Raw genomic sequence first — 21,002 nt, 5'->3', positions numbered from 1 at the left:
GTACTGGCATCCAACAGTTTGGGAAAACACAGCTTTTTGCCTCTAAACTAATTATAATTTATTAGTTATCCATGTTGAAAATAGTATTACACATGCTCTTATTGAACTGCCCTTGTATAAAACATTTGTTGTGCTCTGCCTTCACAGATTGTTTACAAGAAGGGCCATGATGAGCGCAAGGCAAAGTACACGTGTCTGGCTGATCCCCCAGAGGTGGAACTGGCCAAGAAAAACTTCGCCAATCGTAGTAATGTAAGACTTCCCTGATTTTGGTGCTTTCTGAATCAATTTCTATTTTTCAGAAATGTTAATAAAGGGTCCTATTTTAGTTTCCATCTATCAGACTTACAGCAGTTCACTACAATATTACATTAAAATATCTTTTGTCCCTGCAACAGTAGATTGTGCTTGTTAAAATAGTGTTTGGGAATGGCATGTAAGCCATGGAAATAATAAAAAACACTTTAATTCTTCACAGCTTAAATATCATGAGGATTACAACAAGAACGTCAAGGGCAAATGGTGTGAAACCCCCTATTTTGATGTCGCTGTTGCTAGAATGGTTATGGACAACATCAGTGATGTAAGTGCAAGGAACCCAGCATGGACATATTCTAAAAGAATCGTTCAAATAAATGCATTTATCAAAATAAAACATGCACATTATTACTGTACAAAAAAGTGACACTTTGATTCCTTTTCAGAAAAAATATACGGCTGATTTTGAAGATATGAAAGACCAAATTTATTTTATGCAAACAGACACACCGACATACGCTTCCAATAAAAAGGCTCGTGAAGCTGCAAGTACGGTAAGTTTTGGGAATTTATTTACACTCGTTTCTTTTTCTTTTTTTCTCTCACACACATAGTGGAGTTTCAAATCTGATACCACAGATAAATCTGGTATTTTCTTTCATTTAAACTTAGACATAAGCAGAATGCTTTCATTTTTTTTTATAAAACGCAAAACAAATATAAAAAACAAACATTCTGTCATTCTTTCACAGTGCATTGCGTCCTAATTGAAAATAAAAGTGAGGTAGTTACCAATAGACATACTTTTTTAGACATTACTCACTGTATGGAAATGACCTTCCGGTGACGACTCTTTAAACAGATCATGAGTCAATCCAGAGATTCACATGTCTGATCTGGTTGTCTCTGTTGATCCCTGCTTACTAATTACATAGCTTACATTGTCTGCATCACAAGAGAGGACATGAAAAAAACAAACAGGATTAGGTCCTGAATATTTTTATGCACAGTAGCTATGAAAGAAACCAGGGTTGAGAATCAAGATACATTTTTGTTTTGTGATGACTTTATAGAAAAGCTTTTCTGAGACCTAAATAATCTTTAAACAATGCAAAACAACCAATGACTTTTACAACCATTTGTCATTTAATATATGTTTTTTTCCATCTCAACAGGTCAAATATAAGCAGGACTATGAGCAGACGAAAGCAATGTCCGATTACAACGTTCTCCCTGCTACAGAGAACCCCCTTCTCAGACAGCTGAGATACGCAGGCACCATCTTGAGTGATGTATGCATTTTAATCAGTATCTCAATTATTAAAGTGGTCTGCTTTGACAGGAAATGTTTATGATCTAATGGTTTTTATTAAGGTTGTGCATAATAAATTATTTAAGGAAATACAAAAACTGGCAACATTGACAAAACCAAAGATGTTACAGTGAGGTCTAAAAACTAAAATATATTTTTAGCAGTGCACTTTTTGGTGTCATAGTGTTAATGAGTGAATTATGTTTGTGGATTACAGCTTTATTATTCAGTTAGTGTGAATATGCAGCTCATTTAAAATGATCACATCTCATTAGACCTGATAATTGGATGGGATTCTATCTGTGTGGCCACTGTTTGGCACATACATGAAAACAAAATGAGTATTATGAAGCATTTCCTTCTCATCATTTACTCAAGGTGTTATTCTGAGAATTTCAACGACTCTAAACCAAGTTTTTCTCTAATCTCTGACTCATTGCTGACATGTCTTTCTTTTGCCTTTTCTAGAAAGTATATAAAGCTAATTATGAGAAATCACGGGGATTCAGCATCAATTACTGCGACACTCCCAAATTCAAGATGGACAGTGTATTGAAAAAGTTCAGCGACGTGAGTGTTGATTTCAAAATTTGCTACAAACATCTGATATTTCCGCATATCTCAAGTTTATATTCTTCTCTTTCCTCAGATCCGTTATAAAGAAAAATATGAAAATGAGGTGAAGGGTCATTATGTTGGTAGCTACGAAGATGTATTTACAGTTCACTGCCAGAAGGTGGAAGAACTGAAGAATGATGTAAGTTAGCCTAATGTACATAAGTGTATATTTTCATCTTCTTGATTAATAAAATGTATTTATGTATTCACACTTGCTTTCTTTGTCTTTTAAAAGCAAATGTACAAAGCTGATTACGAGGACATGAAGACAAGGTGTTTCTTCCCTCAAACTGTTACACCTGAATATGAAGCTACTAAGAAGCTTCAACAATGTCAAGATGTAAGTATGTATATATATATATATATTTATAGATATATATTTAATGGGGTGTGTGCAGAACCTAACATGAGGTGCTTTTGTGTGTGTTTCTTTTTGCAGAAAGTTTATCGTCAACATCCAGACAAGGTGAAGTTCACACAGGTGACAGACTCACCTGTTCTGGTGCAAGCTGCCATCAACGCCAAACAGCTGAGCGATGTACGTAAAGCTTTAATTATTATGACTAAATTATAAAAACAAAGAAACAGTAAACATTTTACCAGGTGGTTTATGGACCTTGTCAAACGTTGCCCTAGAAAAATCCCCACATTCATTATTAGAGCACAGTTGTCATCTGAGTGCCACTGACAATAGAGTGAATCCCTAGACATATTATTAGAGCTGTTGTTTGAGCTATTTCGAGTGGCAAGTCACAGGCACACAAAGCCTAATAAAACCTAGCCTTTTGAGACCGAGGAGCCATCTAGTGGTGTTCATCAAGTTAATCACAGAGCACTAAGAAAATATGGCGAAATTTACTAGGGCAATATGATTTTATATATGATATGTAAGACTAGCCTTTATAATTATACATTTGGTGTAGATTAATATATTATCATTGACACTTTTTTGTTCTTTTTACAGCTCAACTACAAGGAAAAGTATGAGAAGGAGAAGTTCAAGTGTTACCTCCCTCCTGATTACCCTTTCTTCATTCAGTCTAGAGTTAATGCGTATAACCTTAGTGATGTAAGTGCATTCAACCTTCATTCATAGCAGTGCATTGAACTGAAACTTGATCATAATGCACTATTTTCTCTATTTCTGCACAGACGTGCTACAAGTTTGAATGGGATAAAACAAAAGCGAAGAAATTTGAGGTGAAAGGAGATGCAATTTCGATCCTGGCAGCCCGTGCTCACACTAACATTGCCAGTGATGTAAGTAAATTGGATTTTTGGGTTGTTTACCCTGACAGTCTGTGAAATTTCTCAGGTAATTGTGACACTGATATGGTGTTTAATTTTAGGTGAAATACAAGAAGGAATATGAGAAGAACAGAGGGCAGATGATTGGGGCCCTCAGTATCAATGATGACCCCAAGATCATGCACTCAGTACATGTTGCTAAGATGCAAAGCGAGGTATGGTTTAGCTTGTGCATTACTGATAACCTGTATACACAATCCTGAAGTGGTTTATCTAATTTTTTGATTCTCTGAAATATTCCTGAACAGCGCGAGTACAAGAAAGACTATGAGAAGATGAAGACCAAGTACCATACTCCACTGGACATGATGCTTGTGACACTTGCTAAGAAATCTCAGGCCATTGCCAGCATGACTGGCTATAAGAATATCCCGAACCGTTACCTCTTGCCTTATGACAGCATACCACTGGACCTGGCAAAGAAGGCCAATGTTCTTCAGAGTGATGTAAGGATCTCTGCTGCTCTAGACACACTAGAATGAGCACAGATTGATAAATTCTGTGTTGACAAGTGCAGTTGTCATTCCTATACTGTAGTCTTTTCTATTAAAACATGAAGCTGAGTGAGAAAGGCTTATTGAAAGGAGCCAGTAGCCTAAAAATCACAGCTGATAACCATGCAAACCATGCTATTCTAGTCAGAATCCTTACATTACATTTAGATTTTAAGACTTTAAAGGATTAGTTCACTTCCATAATGAAAATTTCCTGATAATTGACTCACCCCCATGTCATCCAAGATGTTCATGTCTTTCTTTCTTCAGTTGCAATGAAGTTAAGTTTTCTGAGAAAAACATTCCGGGATTTTTCTCAGTATAGTGCACGGGTTGAAGGTCCAAATTGCAGTTTCAGTTCAGCTTCAAAGGGCTCTACACGATTCCAGCTGAGGAATAAGGGTCTCATGTAGCAAAACAGAGCTTGACTTTCTTTGCACATTTGCTTTGTAAACACTGGGTCAGTACTTCCACCTACATCATGCATGGGTAGTTATGTAATGCGTGAGGTCGAGCTAGTGCAAGATGAGCGTTTGTGGTTAAAAAGTATATAAATTTGTATTTTTCTTAGAAAATGACCGATCGTTTCACTAGATAAGACCCTTATTCCTTGTCTGGAATCATGTAGAGCCCTTTGAAGCTGCATTGAAACCACAATTTGGACCTTCAAACCGCTGATCCCCATTGAAGTCCACTATATGGAGAAAAATCCTGGAATGTTTTCCTTAAAAATCTTAATTCCTTTGCAACTGAAGAAAGCCACGAACATCTTAGATGACAAATTATCAGGAAATTCTCATTCTGGAAGTTCATTTGGAGTCATTTTCTAATTTAAATATATTTTTCCCACCATTTTAGTTAAGTTTATGATCATGAACCAAGTCTATATAGCAAAAGTTGATCAATCATACCTTTATGTTTTTGTGTTACTGACTTTTCTATCGTTTCTAACCACAGAACGAATACAAGTCTGACTACAATAACTATGTCAAAGGATCACCTTGGGTGCCTTACGGCTCCATGGATGTTGAGAAATCCAAGAAAGCAGGGGAGATCTTAAGTGAGGTATGACACTTCATGTTTTTACCCATATAAAGAATTGATTTCAATACTTGTCAATAATGTAACTTTAAAATTTCTTTCTTTTTCTTACTTAGAAAAAATACAGGCAGCATCCAGACACCGTACCTTTTACTTCTATAGATGACCACCCTCTCCAGCTGCAGGCTAAAGTCAACCAGATGATAAGAAGTGATGTAAGCAACAACACCTACTATAATTAAACATGGTTAAATGTTGCTCTGAATAAATGCTAAACCAGCATGCTTATGTGATCTCTGAATATTTTCTCCACTATAGCTACACTACAAGAAAGGTCTGGATAAAATCCATAATAAATACTCCCTGCCTCCTGATGTCCCAGAGTTACTTCAAGCCAGGTGTAATGCCTACAACATGAGCGATGTAAGCGAAAATCTGCTAATGTTTTATAGTATTTAGCATGTTGTTTTTTTGCAAAGTTGATGACTCTGTATATTGCATCTCTGCTTTTCAGAAATACTATAAGCTTGAATGGCTGAAGACTATTGCAAAGGGGTACGATTTGAGGCCTGACGCCATCCCAGTAAAAGCTGCGAAGGCAGCAAGACATGCTGCTAGTGATGTAAGAGATCCTTTCTGAAGTCCATAAACGAAACCAATGGATGGAAATCTGCAGTGTGGAACTAAAATAATATTAAATACACTGTTGATTTACGATGCCTTTCAGGTTCAATATAAGAAGCAGTATATGAAGGACAGAGGCCGCCACGTTGGCTTCCGTAGCCTCCAGGACGACCCCTTGCTGGTGCACTACATGGAGGTGGCTAGGATACAGAGCGATAAACTATACAAGAAGGATTATCACAAGGTTAAGCTGAAGTACCACTCCCCTGTGGACATGTTGAGTGTCGTGCATGCCAAAAACGCCTCAAAGGTTCAGACATACACAGGATACAAGCAGCATTTCCATCATTACACCCTGCTGCCTGATGCCATGAACCTGGAGTTAGCTCGCTCCATGAACATCAGTTCCAGTGATGTAAGAAACATTTAATTATCTTCAACTCTGCATGTGACTTTCTAATCAGGATATCTACCAGCATAATTCAGCTTTGCCATCACAGGAATAAATATATTTTATAATGTATTAAAATATAAATAATATAACATGAAAGATTTTACAGTTTGCATTTCTGTGCATGTTTTAACTAATATGTGCTGTTTAATTTCAAAAGGTCCAGTATAAGCAGGATTATGAGAACTACGTAAAGGGCACCGGCTGGATCCCCATTGGTTCTCTTGATGTTGAAAAGGCAAAGACTGCTGGTGCAGCTCTCAATGAGAAGAAGTACAGGCAGCACCCAGATACCATCAAGTTCACCAGTGTTCTGGACACTCCAGTCATGGAACAAGCCAAACTGAATGCACAGCAGCTAAGCGATGTGAGGAACAAATGCATGCTGTTGTTGTTGGTGTCCATGATGAGTGTCCATAATGAAGGTTGAATATGTTTCATTGATGTTTTACTTTCTGAATCATGTCAATTTTGTTTTCCAGAGGTTGTATAAAGCCAGTGGTGAGAAGTTCAGGCACACTTACCATCTCCCTGCTGATGCACCAGAGCTTCTACAAGCCAAATACAACGCTGTCAATATCAGCAAGGTAAGAATGCAGCTTATCTTATACTCTCAACTGAAATCTTATACTGTCAACTAAAAGCTTGTGTTTTCCTTTGCCTTTGCAGACATACTATACCTACGCACACAAGCAGGATATTCTGAAAGGACATCAAATGAAGCATGATGCCATTCCTATTGTTGCTGCAAAATCCTCTAGGGATATTGCCAGTGATGTAAGCAAGCGTACATTTAATTTATTTATTTTTAATTTGTTTGAGTGCTTGTTTGAGTGTTGTGTTGCTGTTGTGTTTTTTACAGTACAAGTATAAGCTTGCCTATCAGAAGGCTAGAGGTCACCACGTTGGCTTCCGTAGCCTCCAGGACGACCCCTTGCTGGTGCACTACATGCAGGTTGCTAAAATGCAGAGCGAGAGGAACTACAAGAAGGATTACCACAAGATCAAGCTGAAGTACCACACCCCTGTGGACATGTTGAGTGTTGCGCAGGCCAAAAACGCTTCAAAGGTTCAGACATATACAGGATACAGGCAGCATTTCCATCATTACACCCTGCTGCCTGATGCCATGCACATTGATTTGGCCCGCAACATGATGGAGATCCAGAGTGATGTAAGAAACCCGACTAAGGCTATGACATTACTTAAACCTAGAATGATAAAAATGATAAAATGATTAACAGATTCCTTTTTATTTCTTCAGAATTTGTACAAATCAGATTTCAACAGCATCTTCAAAGGAGCAGGCTGGGTTCCCATAGGTTCTATAGATGTTGAGAAGGCCAAAGCTGCCAATAAAGCCCTTGATGAGAGGTCATACAGAGTTCACCCCAGTACGCTCAAGTTTACCAGTCTCACAGATCAGATGAACATGGTTTTGGCCATGAGCAACACAAAGCTACAGAATAAAGTAAGAGTACTTCAATCATTTATTATGATTGTGAGCCAGAATGATGATCTAGAACTGATTTATGGGTTCCTGTTTGCTTTTCATTCCATTTTAGGCTGCTTATAAAGCCTCTGGAGAGAAGTTTATGCACACCTACAATCTACCAGCTGATGCCCCAGGGTTCCTGCAGGCCAAATATAATGCCCAGACTGTCAGTGAGGTGAGTACAAAAGCATATCAAATCTAAATGAAATAAAATAGAAACACTTTTCAATAAGTTTCTATGTGTTAACATTAGTTCATTGTTCGTTCAGGTTAACTCTGGCATTTTGTATTCTTATTTTATAGTCACGCTACAAGGCGCAGTGGCTTGTAGACATTGCCAAAGGCTATGACATGAAAGCTGATGCTATTCCCATTGTTGCGGCTAAACAAGGAAGACACATTGCCAGCAATGTAAGTGCAAAATGTAGCTTGCATTAAAATGCTTAAGGACCTGTTCATAGCACCAAAAAATAAATAAAAATTGCAAGTACATTATGAATGTACTTGCCTGATTAAAATCCACTGTTCTTTAAACACAGTATCAATACAAAAAAGCATACGAGAAAGCAAGAGGCCACCATGTTGGCTTCCGTAGCCTCCAGGACGACCCCTTGCTGGTGCACTACATGGAGGTGGCTAAGATGCAGAGCGAGAGAAACTACAAGAAGGATTACCACAAGGCCAAGCTGAAGTACCACACCCCTGTGGACATGTTGAGTGTTGTCCAGGCCAAAAACGCCTCAAAGGTTCAGACATATGCAGGATACAAGCAGCATTTCCATCATTACAGCCTGCTGCCCGATGCCATGAGCTTGGAGTTAGCTCGCTCCATGAACATCAGCTCCAGTGATGTAAGTCCATCCTCTTTTAGATTCACAGATCCCACCATAGGATTTACAAAGGATTCAACATTACGTTTGTTGTCTCCCAGGTTGAGTACAAGAGTGAGTACAATGCCACCATGAAGGGTATGGGTTGGGTGCCCATTGGTTCACTGGGTGTAGAGACTGCAAAGATTGGAGGAAAGATCCTGAGTGACCACAACTACCGCACTCACCCCTCCAACTACAAGTTCCACAAACTTATGGATTCTATGGACCTTGCATTGGCTAGCGCCAATAATAAGATCATGGACAAGGCAAGTCTGGATTCAGTGTTTTTCAGTTGATTTGACTGGTGTAAAATGAATGGTCAGCCGTTGAAAATTTTAAATGAAATGCTTTTGGTTGCAGAAATCTTACCATGCTGCCTGGGAAAAAGACAAGCTCAAGGTTCATGTGATGCCTGACAGTCCTGAAATTGTCCTGGCCAAGGTCAATGCATTGAACATGAGCCAGGTAAGACTCACTATTGCATTCATTCAAAAGATGCTAATTAATAATCAAAGCAAAAAAAGTCCAGTGCGGAATATTCTATTGCCTTCTCTGTGTATTTTCAGAAACTCTACAAAGCTGGCCTTGAGGAAATGTATAAGAAAGGCTATGACCTTAAACCAGACGCTATTTCGATTGTGGCTGCCAAAGCCGGCAGAAATATTGCTAGTAATGTAAGTATTCTATCATCCTATCTATTGTCAAATAAGTACATTCAATTAAATGTTTGCAAAGTCATTCATGTGTTGGCATAATACTATGATGTTTTCTGATAATTCCATGTTTCTGTCATGACAGTACAAGTATAAGCTGGCATATGAGAAAGCAAGAGGCCACCATGTTGGCTTCCGTAGCCTCCAGGACGACCCCTTGCTGGTGCACTACATGGAAGTGGCTAAGATGCAGAGCGAGAGGAACTACAAGAAGGATTACCACAAGGCCAAGCTGAAGTACCACACCCCTGTTGACATGTTGAGTGTTGTGCAGGCCAAAAACGCCTCAAAGGTCCAGACGTATACAGGATACAAGCAACATTTCCATCATTACACCCTGCTGCCTGACACCATGAGCCTGGAGTTAGCTCGCTCCATGAACATCAGCTCCAGTGATGTAAGTCCATCCTCTCTTAGATTCACAAATCCCATATAGAGAAGGTAGCTTACTGTATAACTTGTGGAACTGAAGTATTGAAATACCAAAGGATTCAACATTACGTTTGTTGTCTACCAGGTTGAGTACAAGAGTGAGTACAATGCCAGCATGAAGGGTATGGGTTGGGTGCCCATTGGTTCGCTGGGTGTAGAGACCGCAAAGGTTGGAGGAAAGATCCTGAGTGACCACAACTACCGCACTCACCCCTCCAACTACAAGTTCCACAAACTTATGGATTCTATGGACCTCGCATTGGCTGCCGCCAACAATAAAATCATGGACAAGGTAGATTACACTTTTTAATTAACTAATATAACAATGATCCATCATTTCTGAAATGTATGTGCATCTGATCTAATTGATGGAATTTTTAGTGAATTATTTGGCTGGTCTGATCCAATTTGAATGTGTTTTATTATAGCAAGCATACACAGACGCATGGAACAAAGACAAGACAAAGATCCATATCATGCCTGACAGTCCGGAAATTCTTCTTGCAAAAGTTAATGCAATCAACATCAGTGAGGTAGGTGTACTCTATGTATTTGCAGATTCTTCACAATGTTTACAATCTGTGCTGGGGCAGCAGTCATTTAAAAAAACAATAATAATTTGTGCTGGAAACATGTTTTGACTACAGAAAGCCTACAAAGCAGGACTGGAAGCCTTGAAGAAGAAAGGTTATGACCTCAAGGCAGATGCTGTATCAGTGGTTGCAGCCAGGGCCTCCACAAACATTGCCAGTGATGTGAGTTACTCAGATAAATAATCAAATGTTTCTGTCACTAGTGTTATCCAAATATTACCCTATTTCTGATCTCAAATGCTTCTCATTACAGTACAAGTACAAAAAGGAGTACAATAAAGCAAGAGGACATCACGTTGGCTTCCGTAGCCTCCAGGATGATCCCTTGCTGGTGCACTACATGGAGGTGGCTAGGATACAGAGCGATAAACTATACAAGAAGGATTACCACAAGGCCAAGCTGAAGTACCACTCCCCAGTGGACATGTTGAGTGTCGTTCATGCTAAGCAGGCTACGGCTGCTCAAACCTTTGCTGGATACAGGCAGATCATTACACATTATAAAGTTCTGCCTGATGCCATGAACCTAGAGTTAGCCCGCAACATGCAAACAATTGCAAGTGATGTGAGTTTTTGATTTGTATATCTATAAAATTATGTTCTTTTTCAATTTGATTCTACACTGTGGATTTGATGGCATCCTCTCTTATTCCGCAGAACATCTACAAATCTGAGTATAACAATTACATCAAAGGAATTGGATGGATTCCCATTGGATCTCTGGATGTGGAGAAAGCGAAGACCGCTAGCCGGATAGGCAGTGAGAAACTGTACCGCACACATCCCAGTAACTTCAAGTTCACCAAAGACATGGATTCCATGGATCTGGTCCTTGCTTCAGCCAACAATGAAATCAAAAACAAGGTGAAAGTTGAATCCATTTGGGTTGACACTGTGCTTCTTGATGTTTAGTCAATTGACTTTCTTTTTAGAGACACATAATTAATAATAGCCAGTATGTTTCAGAATGATTTAAAACTGACTTATTTATTCTTCTTTCAGCAAAAATATGTTGCAGCCTGGGAAGAGGACAAAACCAAGATTCACATTATGCCAGATTCGATGGAAGTGACTCTTGCTCGTCAAAATAAAACTAACTACAGTGAGGTTAGTAATGTTGCCATATGCATAATTGTTGATTGTTTTTAAACAGTATTTGTTATTAAGGCATAGTATTTAAATAATCTTTTCTTATTCTTCTTTAGAAACTATACAAACTTGCCAATGAACAAGCAAAGAAAAAGGGTTATGATCTACGTGCTGACGCCATCCCAATTCAAGCTGCAAAAGCATCATGTGCCATTGCCAGTAATGTAAGTTTTTTTTTTCTTATTGAACCCATCATGTGATTACTGAGTACTTATCAGAATGTAATGGGTGTTTTAATGGACTTTTCACAGTACAAGTACAAGGCTGGTTACCGTAAGCAAGTTGGTCATCACATTGGAGCCCTGAGCATCCAGGATGATCCTCTGCTCATGTTAGCCTTGAACTCAGCTAGGATTGCTAGTGATGCTCTCTACAAGAAGGACTTCAACAAGTCCAAGACCAAGTTCCATCTCCCAGTGGACATGATAGCTTTTGAGTTGGCCAAGAAGAACCAGATCCAGGTCAATGATGCCAACTACAGAACCTACCTGCATAACTGGACCTGCCTGCCCGACTCCAATGACGTTGTCCAGGCCAAACAAGTCTATGACATCCAGAGTGACGTAAGTCAGATTTTACCACAGTTTTCTGATGGCTCATTCTTATGGGCACTTGTTTCACACCCTTTTCTGCTCTTAGGCGGTATACAAGGCAGATCTGAAATGGCTAAAAGGTCTCGGATGGGTGCCCATTGGTTCACTTGATGTTGAGAAAGCGAAAAAGGCTGGAGAAGTCCTGAGTGAAAAGAAGTACCGTCAGCACCCAAGCAACTTCAAGTTCACTTGCACAACTGAAGACATGCCACTGGTCTTGGCCAAAGCCAATAATGAAATTATGAACAAGGTAACTTTACATTTGATATCTGGTCCCATATGGAAAATGGCTAAAGTATTGTTTGTGAAATCAGTTTTGATGCCTAATTCTCTCTTTATTCTGGCAGTCAAAATATGTTGAAGCTTGGAACAGTGATAAAACAAAGATTCACATCATGCCAGACGCAATGGACGTGGTTCTTGCAAAGCAAAACAAAATCAACTATAGTGAGGTTAGTATTTCTAATTTAGAGTTAAGTATTCAGTTGTATATTAGAGTATTCTTTTTTGGTTTTAAGACAACAAAAGTTTAATGATATTCTGCTGTTGCCAAGTTTGTTTAAATACTGGTTTCTCTGGTTTTCTCTGTAGAGACAATATAAACTTGCCAATGAACTGGCCAAGAAGAAGGGTTATGATTTGCGCAATGATGCTGTATCTATCATCGCAGCCAGAGCCTCCAGGGACATTGCTAGTGACGTAAGTACTACAAACTGATGTAAAAAAGCCAATATATGACACATAGATGATATACTGTCATTTGCTAGACTTAGAATAATATCTTTCTTTGCAGTACAAGTACAAGACTGGTTACCGTAAGCAAGTTGGTCATCACATTGGAGCCCGCAGCATCCAGGATGATCCTCTGCTCATGCTGGCCTTGAACTCAGCTAGGATTGCTAGCAATGCTCTCTACAAGAAGGACTTCAATAAGTCCAAAACCAAGTTCCACCTCCCAGTGGACATGTTATCTTTTGAGTTGGCCAAGAAGAACCAGATCCAGGTCAATGATGCCAACTACAGAACCTACCTGCACAACTGGACCTGCCTGCCCGACTCTAATGATGTTGTTCAGGCCAGACAAGTGTATGACCTCCAGAGTGACGTACGTGATATCCAAATTCTGTTAAGCAATAATCATTTGTCCGTTTCTGAATCTCCATGGAATTGATATTTTATATCTTAGTTTGTAGCTAGTATGTAATAGTAAGAAGGGATTGCTTGAGTCTCTGTTGTCTCATTGATGTTGAGAAAGAGATACAGATATACTGAATGGAGTCACTAACAGGTATTCTTTCCATATTTATGTCGGCTCTTAGGCTGTTTACAAGGCTGATCTGAAATGGCTTCAAGGCCTTGGATGGGTCCCTATTGGTTCACTTGATGTTGAGAAAGCGAAAAAGGCTGGTGAAATTCTGAGTGAAAGAAAGTACCGCCAGCACCCAAGCAACTTCAAATACACCATGACAACTGAAGACATGGCAATGGTCTTGGCTAAAGCCAACAACGATGTTATGAACAAGGTAATTTATGAACTGATAAAAAAACATGCATATGCATTTTTTTTTTTTATTTTAGACAGTTGTTGTGTTGGTGTGGTTTATTTTTTTAATTTCATATTCCTATTTGACAGCAACAATATGTTGATGCATGGAACAAAGACAAGACAAAGATCCATGTTATGCCAGATGCTATGGACATTGTACTCGCAAAACAAAACAAGGCCAACTACAGTCTGGTAAGTACAGTATAACAACATTGGCATCTTAGTGGTGCATAATGGATGTTCTTGGTTAATAATTACTATATATATATATATATATATATATATATATATATATATATACATATAAAATAATAAAATATATAATATATAAATATATAAAATATGTAAAATAACCATATTTGAATGTTTTTCAAGAAATTATACAAGCTTGCAAATGAGGAAGCTAAGAAGAAGGGCTATGACATGCGAAATGATGCCATCTCCATCAAAGCAGCCAAGGCCTCCAGGGACATTGCCAGTGATGTGAGTATTTTGAGTTATTCCATCTAAAACTGAATAAAACATTCCAATTTATAGTATGCCTTAAACCACTCTTTCTTTTGAACAGTACAAGTACAAGGCTGGTTACCGTAAGCAAGTTGGTCATCACATTGGAGCCCTGAGCATCCAGGATGATCCTCTGCTCATGTTAGCCTTGAACTCAGCTAGGATTGCTAGTGATGCTCTCTACAAGAAGGACTTCAACAAGTCCAAGACCAAGTTCCACCTCCCAGTGGACATGATAGCTTTTGAGTTGGCCAAGAAGAACCAGATCCAGGTCAATGATGCCAACTACAGAACCTATCTACATAACTGGACCTGTCTGCCCGACTCCAATGATGTTGTCCAGGCTAGACAAGTCTATGACCTCCAGAGTAATGTAAGTATGCTACACGTAGACAAGCTACACTCAGAGGCATATCATTTCATTGCTTAATGGTAATTTTGATCACATGTTCTACAGGCGGTCTACAGAGCTGATTTGAAATGGCTTCAAGGTCTCGGATGGGTCCCTATTGGTTCGGTTGATGTTGAGAAAGTGAAAAAGGCTGGAGAAATCCTGAGTGAAAGAAAATACCGTCAGCACCCAAGCAACTTCAAGTTCACTTGCACAACTGAAGACATGCCTCTGGTTCTTGCAAAAACCAATGCAAACATCATGAACAAGGTAGCCTCCTTTGATCAAAAGTGTAATTTTCTTCTCTTTTCCAGTGTGATATAATAAGATACGTTGCATATTTGTTTCTTTTTAATTTTTCCTTGCACTACAGAAAAGCTATGTGGAAGCTTGGGAAAAGGATAAGACCAAGATCCACGTCATGCCAGATACAATGGAGATATTGCTTGCTAAACAGAACAAAGTTAACTACAGTGTGGTGAGTCATCAATTTCGAGTGTCAAATTAAAGATGAGACATTATATTTGTTTGTCCTCATATTTCCATTTGTGCTTAATCCCATTCCAGAAACAATATAAGCTTGCCAATGAGGAGGCCAAAAAGAAAGGCTATGACATGCGTGCTGATGCCATTTCTATTAAAGCAGCCAGAGCCTCTCGGGATATCATCAGTGATGTGAGTGCTCTCTTCCTCTGTTCTTCATTTATAGTCTTACAGTTCATGGTCCACAATGTGTAAAAACGTTCCTATCATTCTTTAATCCTTTAACTGTAGTACAAGTACAAGGCTGGTTACCGTAAGCAAGTTGGTCATCACATTGGAGCCCTGAGCATCCAGGATGATCCTCTGCTCATGCTGGCCTTGAACTCAGCTAGGATTGCTAGTGATGCTCTCTACAAGAAGGACTTCAACAAATCCAAGACCAAGTTCCACCTCCCAGTGGACATGTTATCTTTTGAGTTGGCCAAGAAGAACCAGATCCAGGTCAATGATGCCAACTACAGAACCTACCTGCACAACTGGACCTGCCTGCCTGACTCCAATGATGTTGTCCAGGCTAGACAAGTCTATGACCTCCAGAGTGACGTAAGTCTGATGAAAAGCCTTTTGACTTTTATTGTTTCTTTTTACAGTCATGTCCATGTTTATTATTTTTTGCATTACTATTTAGGCGGTGTACAAGGCTGATCTGAAATGGCTTCAAGGAATCGGATGGGTTCCCATTGGTTCGGTTGATGTTGAGAAAGCGAAAAAGGCTGGAGAAATCCTGAGTGAAAGGAAGTACCGACAGCACCCAAGCAACTTCAAGTTCACTCAGACAACTGAAGACATGCCACTAGTTTTAGCTAAAAGTAATGCTATTACTAATAACAAGGTAAATCTGCTCAGTAGGTTTCTCAACAAAAGAACCCTCACAAATAGCTAAAAGGTTTAAATGTCTGGTGTCTAATTTTATTCTTATCTCTTATAGAAACTTTACACTGAAGCCTGGGACAAGGATAAAACCAAAATACATGTTATGCCTGATTGTATGGAAGTTCTGTTGGCAAAGCAGAACAATTTAAATTACAGTGAGGTATGTATTTGTTTTCAAATGTTTCATCTCCCCTAAAAGCTTCTTAAAACTGTAGTAATGACACTCTCTGTAAACTATTTTCCAATTTTAGAAAAGGTATAAACTTGCCAACGAAGAATCTAAGAAGAAGGGCTATGATTTGCGCAGTGATGCTGTTGCTATCAAAGCAGCTAAGGCATCCAGGGACATCATCAGTGATGTGAGTACTTATTAGAACATAGTTGTGTCAAACACATTATACTGTGTATATCTTCTGAAACCCTTGTAAAATTCTTTGTAGTACAAGTACAAGGCTGGTTATCGTAAGCAAGTTGGCCATCACATTGGAGCCCTCAGCGTCAAGGATGATCCTCTGCTCATGCTGGCCTTGAACTCTGCTAAGATTGCTAGTGATGCTCTCTACAAGAAAGACTTCAATAAGTCCAAGACCAAATACAACCTCCCAGCGGACATGCTGTCTCTTGAGCTAGCCAAGAAATGCCAGATCCAAGTCAATGATGCCAACTACAGAACCTACCTGCACAACTGGACCTGCCTGCCTGACTCCAATGATGTTGTCCAAGCCAGAAAAGTCTATGATCTCCGTAGCGACGTACGTTTGTCAAACTAATGTCATTCAAATGTTTGTACAGATAGTTTTTAATTATGTATTGTATAGTTCTGCAAAGTCACATTTTGTCTCCACCTCAGGCTGTGTACAAAGCAGACATGGAGTTTATGACTGGTTTAGGATGGGTCCCGATTGGCTCGCTTGATGTCCTGAAAGCAAAGAAAGCAGCTGAGATCCTCAGCGAGCGACTATACAGACAGAAACCAGACAGCTTTAAATATACACAAGACATGCAGGCCATGCCTTTGGTGCTTGCCAAGGCCAATGCCCAAATTATGGATCAGGTTAGTAGAATAAAAAAGTCATATGATTAGAATCCAACTAAACGATGTCAACAAAATTCACAATTTACAATATCAGTTACTACATACAGTTTAATATGTGTTAGTTTGTATAAATGATTCTTTTCATATTATTTTTTATTCAAATTGTCACAAATTTCTTTTTTTTTTCATTTTAGCGTCAATATCATGCAGCATGGGAGACTGAAAAGACCAAGATTCATATCCCTCCTGATACCCCAGAGATTGTGCTCTCAAGTGCTAATGCAATGAACAATAGTAGGGTAGGTATCACTTCTGAATGATTGTTCTTTCTTCATTATATATTTGTTTTAGTTGTTAAACTAAGCATCTCAAATTCATGCATTCTGTTTGATTTCCAAAATTAGTCTTATTCATTATTTAACTTAAAAAATATATATGCTTGCAGAAACTATATAGACAAGCAGTTGAGGACATCTTCAGGAAAGGCTACGACCTCAAATCTGATGCTGTTGCCATCAAAGCTGCTAAAGCATCCAGAGACATTATTAGTGATGTGAGTATAACCTATTAACATTTCCTCATATTACAAGCTGATTCATATTTTTTTCTTTTTTATTACCCTGTCACATAAATACAGTGCCTTGCAAATGTATTCATACCCCTTCATTTTTTCACATTTTGTTATGTTGCTGCCTTATGTTAAACTGCTTTAAATTACTTTTTTTTTCCCTACATCAATCTCTGCTCCATACACCATAATGACAAAGCAAAAACAGAACTGTCACAACTTGGATTAAAAAAAAACTGAAATAAGTACATTGCATAAGTATTCAGTACTTAGCTGAAGCAGTTTTACATCCTTAAGTCTTTTTGGGTTTTGCACATCAGCAATTATCTGCCATTCTTCTCCTTACCTCTTCACCTCTCAAGCGCTGTCAGCTTGGATGGGGGCTGGCAGACATTTTCAGGTTTCTCCAGAAATGTTTGATTGCGTTCAAGCCAAGGCTCTGGTTGAGCCACTCAAGGACATTCACAGAGTTGTCTATAAGCCACTCTTGCTGTGTGCTTAGGGTCATTGTCCTGTTGGAAAGTGAACCTTCTGCCCAATCTGAGGTTCTGAATGCTCTGGACTGGGGTTCATTAAGGTTATCTCAATATTTTGGTGCATTGAACTTTCCATCTATTCTGACAAGTTATTTAGTCCCTGCCACTGGAAAACAGCCCCACAGCATGGGGTTGCTACCACCACACTTTACTGTTTGGATGCTATTGTGCAGGTAATGAGCAGTGCCTGGTTTTCTCCATACATGATGCTTGGAATTTAGGTTCATCAGACCAGAGAATCTTGTCTCTCACTGTCTGAGGGTCCTTTAGGTGCGTTTTTTTTTTTTTTTTTTTTTTTTTTCGCTAATTCCAAGTGTTTTCATGTGTATTCACTGAGGAAAGGGCTGAGTCTTGCCACACCACCATAGCCCAGATCGGTGGAGTGTTGCAATGATGTGTGTCCTTCTGTAAGTTTCTCCTATCTCCATATATGATCATGGAGCTCAACTAGAGTGATTCTTGGTCACACTCTAACCAAAGTTCTTCTCCATCAATTGTTCAGTTTGGCCAGGAGGCCAACTCTAGCAAGAGTCCTGGTTGTTCCAAACCTCTTCCATTAAGGGTAACGAAGACTACATGTATGCTTCTGTGAACCTTCAATGCAGCAGATATTTTTCTGAACTCTTCCCCAGATGTGAGGCTTGATGCAATCCTGTTTCTAAACTCTACATGCAGTTTGGTTGATCTCAGAGCTTGGTTTTAGCTCTGATATGCATTTTCAGCTGTTAGACCTTTTATTAAGATGTGTGCCTTTTCAAATCATACCCATTCAGTTGAACTTACATGTTAACTTCACTTGAAGTGCAGTAACATTTACAAACAATATGACTGCTCCTGAGCTAAATTTCCAACTGTCCTAGAAGGGTATGAATACTTATGCAATGGAATCATTTAAGTTTTTTATTTTTAATAAATTTGCAAATATGTTAAAAACCTGTTTTTTTGCTTTGCCATTATGGTGTATGAAGTGCAGATTGATGTGGAGTAATTAAAAAAAGAAGTAATTTAAAGCAGTTTAACATAAGGAAGCAACATAACAAAACTTAAAAAAATGAGGGGTATGAATACTTTTGCAAGGCAATGTACAAACAGGAGCCATCTTTAAAGCTAAAGCATATGTGCCATTGTTAGTAATGTTTTTCTACATTATTGGACCCAGCATGTGATTACTAAGTACTTTATCGAATGTAATGGATATTTTAATGGACTTTTCACAGTACAAGTACAAAGCCGGTTATCGTAAGCAAGTTGGTCATCACATTGGAGCCCGCAGCGTCCAAGATGATCCTCTGCTCATGCTGGCCTTGAACTCAGCTAGGATTGCTAGCGATGCTCTCTACAAGAAGGACTTCAACAAGTCCAAGACCAAGTTCCACCTCCCAGTGGACCTGCTGTCTCTTGAGCTTGCCAAGAAATGCCAGATCCAAGTCAATGATGCCAACTACAGAACCTACCTGCACAACTGGACCTGCCTGCCTGACTCAAATGATGTTGTCCAGGCCAGGAAGGTCTATGATCTTCAGAGCGATGTGAGTTTCTGTAAAATTTTAATTTGTAACTATAATAACTAGACTTACTTATTTTAACGTTTCCCATGTATTTTCTGCCATCAGGCTGTGTACAAGGCTGATATGGAATGGATCAGAGGTACCGGATGGGTTCCCATAGGCTCAGTTGATGTAGAGAAGGCTAAAAAGGCTGCTGAGATTCTGAGCGAAAGGAAGTACCGACAGCATCCAAGCAACTTCAAGTATACAAGCAAGACAGATGCCGTACCTTTTGCTCTTGCCCAGGCTAATGCCAAGATTATGGACAAGGTATTATTTTCCTTGGAAATTTTACTAATCTGTGTAAAATCTACAAATAAATTGCTGTTTGAAAATCACTGTTGCACTGTTATTATATTGCAGAATGCATATGTTGATGCCTGGAATAAGGAGAAGATCCATATCCATGTCATGCCAGACACCCCTGAGATTGTTCTTGCACAACAAAACAAACTGAACACAAGCATTGTAAGTACAGCATCACTGTTTTGGAGCGGGCAATAAATCAGAATAGCACAATAGTTTAGTTTTTAATTGGTATGTGTTGCTTCATCATGTTCTTTGCAGAAATATTACCGCCAAGACTATGTGAACAGCCTTAAGAAGGGCTACTTCCTGCCTAAGGATGCTGTCGCAGTGAAATCTGCCAAGGCCTCCAGAGACATCATTAGTGACGTAAGTCTCATTGTGGATCTTATCTAACACATTAAACACATGCTGTTAAATGTTAGTGCTCAGACTTCTTTTATGTATCAAAACCTTGCAGTACAAGTACAAAGCTGGATACAGGAAGCAGCAAGGGCACCACATTGGAGCCCTCAGCATCCGTGATGATCCCTTGATCATGCTAGCCTTTAACTCAGGCAAGATTGCTAGTGATCTTCTGTACAAAAAGGATTTCAACAAGTCCAAGACCAAATACAACCTCCCAGCGGACCTGCTGTCTCTTGAGCTGGCCAAGAAATGTCAGATCCAGGTCAATGATGCCAACTACAGAACTTACCTGCACAACTGGACCTGCCTGCCTGACTCCAATGACGTCGTTCAGGCTAGGAAGGTCTACGACCTGCGCAGTGATGTACGTATATGTCCTGTTTAACACATTGCTGCTTTTTAAATTGGTTTGTTATATTGCTGCATTAACACCTTTGTTGTAAACTTTCAAACTAGGCTGTGTACAAAGCTGACCTTGAGTGGATCCGTGGATGTGGCTGGATGCCGCATGGATCTGTTGACGTCGTCAAAGCCAAGAATGCTCAGACTATCCTTAATGAGAAACTGTACCGCCAACATCCCAGCACTGTCAAGTTCACCAGTGCTGTGGACCTGCCTGTTATTGTCCTTGCCAAGCAAAATGCTGACATCCTCAGTGATGTAAGATTATTGTCTTTCCTTTTCACCTTAATGTAGTACTTTAATGTTCAAATTACAGTTAAACTAGGGTTAAAGACTGCTGCTCTAATAAGCATGGAAATGAGTGGTACAAACATTGGGAAAAATAG

The 21,002-nt window shown here is 39.2% G+C and overlaps 1 protein-coding gene across 38 annotated transcripts in view; it reads left to right on the top strand.

Annotated features, from left to right (window-relative positions):
• Nucleotides 1–21,002, top strand: part of neb (nebulin) — a 65,283-nt gene that overhangs the window by 7,330 nt on the left and 36,951 nt on the right. For 21 of the 38 annotated variants that reach the window (XM_051120004.1, XM_051120020.1, XM_051120005.1 and 18 more), the window contains 62 exons: nucleotides 148–252; nucleotides 479–583; nucleotides 705–812; nucleotides 1,434–1,550; nucleotides 2,039–2,140; nucleotides 2,220–2,327; nucleotides 2,424–2,528; nucleotides 2,628–2,726; nucleotides 3,153–3,257; nucleotides 3,341–3,448; nucleotides 3,538–3,651; nucleotides 3,745–3,942; nucleotides 4,948–5,055; nucleotides 5,148–5,246; nucleotides 5,350–5,454; nucleotides 5,546–5,653; nucleotides 5,759–6,070; nucleotides 6,267–6,473; nucleotides 6,589–6,693; nucleotides 6,776–6,883; nucleotides 6,969–7,280; nucleotides 7,371–7,577; nucleotides 7,672–7,776; nucleotides 7,905–8,012; nucleotides 8,141–8,452; nucleotides 8,533–8,739; nucleotides 8,834–8,938; nucleotides 9,040–9,147; nucleotides 9,272–9,583; nucleotides 9,704–9,910; nucleotides 10,047–10,151; nucleotides 10,266–10,373; nucleotides 10,465–10,776; nucleotides 10,869–11,075; nucleotides 11,214–11,318; nucleotides 11,417–11,524; nucleotides 11,612–11,923; nucleotides 12,000–12,203; nucleotides 12,301–12,405; nucleotides 12,545–12,652; nucleotides 12,747–13,058; nucleotides 13,273–13,476; nucleotides 13,587–13,691; nucleotides 13,875–13,982; nucleotides 14,068–14,379; nucleotides 14,464–14,667; nucleotides 14,771–14,875; nucleotides 14,965–15,072; nucleotides 15,172–15,483; nucleotides 15,569–15,772; nucleotides 15,869–15,973; nucleotides 16,065–16,172; nucleotides 16,254–16,565; nucleotides 16,664–16,867; nucleotides 17,044–17,148; nucleotides 17,295–17,402; nucleotides 19,171–19,482; nucleotides 19,567–19,770; nucleotides 19,864–19,968; nucleotides 20,068–20,175; nucleotides 20,267–20,578; nucleotides 20,671–20,874. In XM_051120004.1, coding sequence (XP_050975961.1) covers nucleotides 148–252; nucleotides 479–583; nucleotides 705–812; nucleotides 1,434–1,550; nucleotides 2,039–2,140; nucleotides 2,220–2,327; nucleotides 2,424–2,528; nucleotides 2,628–2,726; nucleotides 3,153–3,257; nucleotides 3,341–3,448; nucleotides 3,538–3,651; nucleotides 3,745–3,942; nucleotides 4,948–5,055; nucleotides 5,148–5,246; nucleotides 5,350–5,454; nucleotides 5,546–5,653; nucleotides 5,759–6,070; nucleotides 6,267–6,473; nucleotides 6,589–6,693; nucleotides 6,776–6,883; nucleotides 6,969–7,280; nucleotides 7,371–7,577; nucleotides 7,672–7,776; nucleotides 7,905–8,012; nucleotides 8,141–8,452; nucleotides 8,533–8,739; nucleotides 8,834–8,938; nucleotides 9,040–9,147; nucleotides 9,272–9,583; nucleotides 9,704–9,910; nucleotides 10,047–10,151; nucleotides 10,266–10,373; nucleotides 10,465–10,776; nucleotides 10,869–11,075; nucleotides 11,214–11,318; nucleotides 11,417–11,524; nucleotides 11,612–11,923; nucleotides 12,000–12,203; nucleotides 12,301–12,405; nucleotides 12,545–12,652; nucleotides 12,747–13,058; nucleotides 13,273–13,476; nucleotides 13,587–13,691; nucleotides 13,875–13,982; nucleotides 14,068–14,379; nucleotides 14,464–14,667; nucleotides 14,771–14,875; nucleotides 14,965–15,072; nucleotides 15,172–15,483; nucleotides 15,569–15,772; nucleotides 15,869–15,973; nucleotides 16,065–16,172; nucleotides 16,254–16,565; nucleotides 16,664–16,867; nucleotides 17,044–17,148; nucleotides 17,295–17,402; nucleotides 19,171–19,482; nucleotides 19,567–19,770; nucleotides 19,864–19,968; nucleotides 20,068–20,175; nucleotides 20,267–20,578; nucleotides 20,671–20,874 — 10,344 coding nt within the window. The remainder of the gene's footprint in view (nucleotides 1–147; nucleotides 253–478; nucleotides 584–704; nucleotides 813–1,433; nucleotides 1,551–2,038; nucleotides 2,141–2,219; nucleotides 2,328–2,423; nucleotides 2,529–2,627; nucleotides 2,727–3,152; nucleotides 3,258–3,340; nucleotides 3,449–3,537; nucleotides 3,652–3,744; nucleotides 3,943–4,947; nucleotides 5,056–5,147; nucleotides 5,247–5,349; nucleotides 5,455–5,545; nucleotides 5,654–5,758; nucleotides 6,071–6,266; nucleotides 6,474–6,588; nucleotides 6,694–6,775; nucleotides 6,884–6,968; nucleotides 7,281–7,370; nucleotides 7,578–7,671; nucleotides 7,777–7,904; nucleotides 8,013–8,140; nucleotides 8,453–8,532; nucleotides 8,740–8,833; nucleotides 8,939–9,039; nucleotides 9,148–9,271; nucleotides 9,584–9,703; nucleotides 9,911–10,046; nucleotides 10,152–10,265; nucleotides 10,374–10,464; nucleotides 10,777–10,868; nucleotides 11,076–11,213; nucleotides 11,319–11,416; nucleotides 11,525–11,611; nucleotides 11,924–11,999; nucleotides 12,204–12,300; nucleotides 12,406–12,544; nucleotides 12,653–12,746; nucleotides 13,059–13,272; nucleotides 13,477–13,586; nucleotides 13,692–13,874; nucleotides 13,983–14,067; nucleotides 14,380–14,463; nucleotides 14,668–14,770; nucleotides 14,876–14,964; nucleotides 15,073–15,171; nucleotides 15,484–15,568; nucleotides 15,773–15,868; nucleotides 15,974–16,064; nucleotides 16,173–16,253; nucleotides 16,566–16,663; nucleotides 16,868–17,043; nucleotides 17,149–17,294; nucleotides 17,403–19,170; nucleotides 19,483–19,566; nucleotides 19,771–19,863; nucleotides 19,969–20,067; nucleotides 20,176–20,266; nucleotides 20,579–20,670; nucleotides 20,875–21,002) is intronic. The other 17 variants (XM_051120030.1, XM_051120026.1, XM_051120021.1 and 14 more) reach the window with 17 other exon arrangements.

The sequence above is a fragment of the Labeo rohita genome, chromosome 9, assembly GCF_022985175.1.
Source record: "Labeo rohita strain BAU-BD-2019 chromosome 9, IGBB_LRoh.1.0, whole genome shotgun sequence".
In the NCBI taxonomy this organism is placed as follows: Eukaryota; Metazoa; Chordata; class Actinopteri; order Cypriniformes; family Cyprinidae; genus Labeo; species Labeo rohita.
This window is presented reverse-complemented; position numbering and strand designations above follow the sequence as displayed.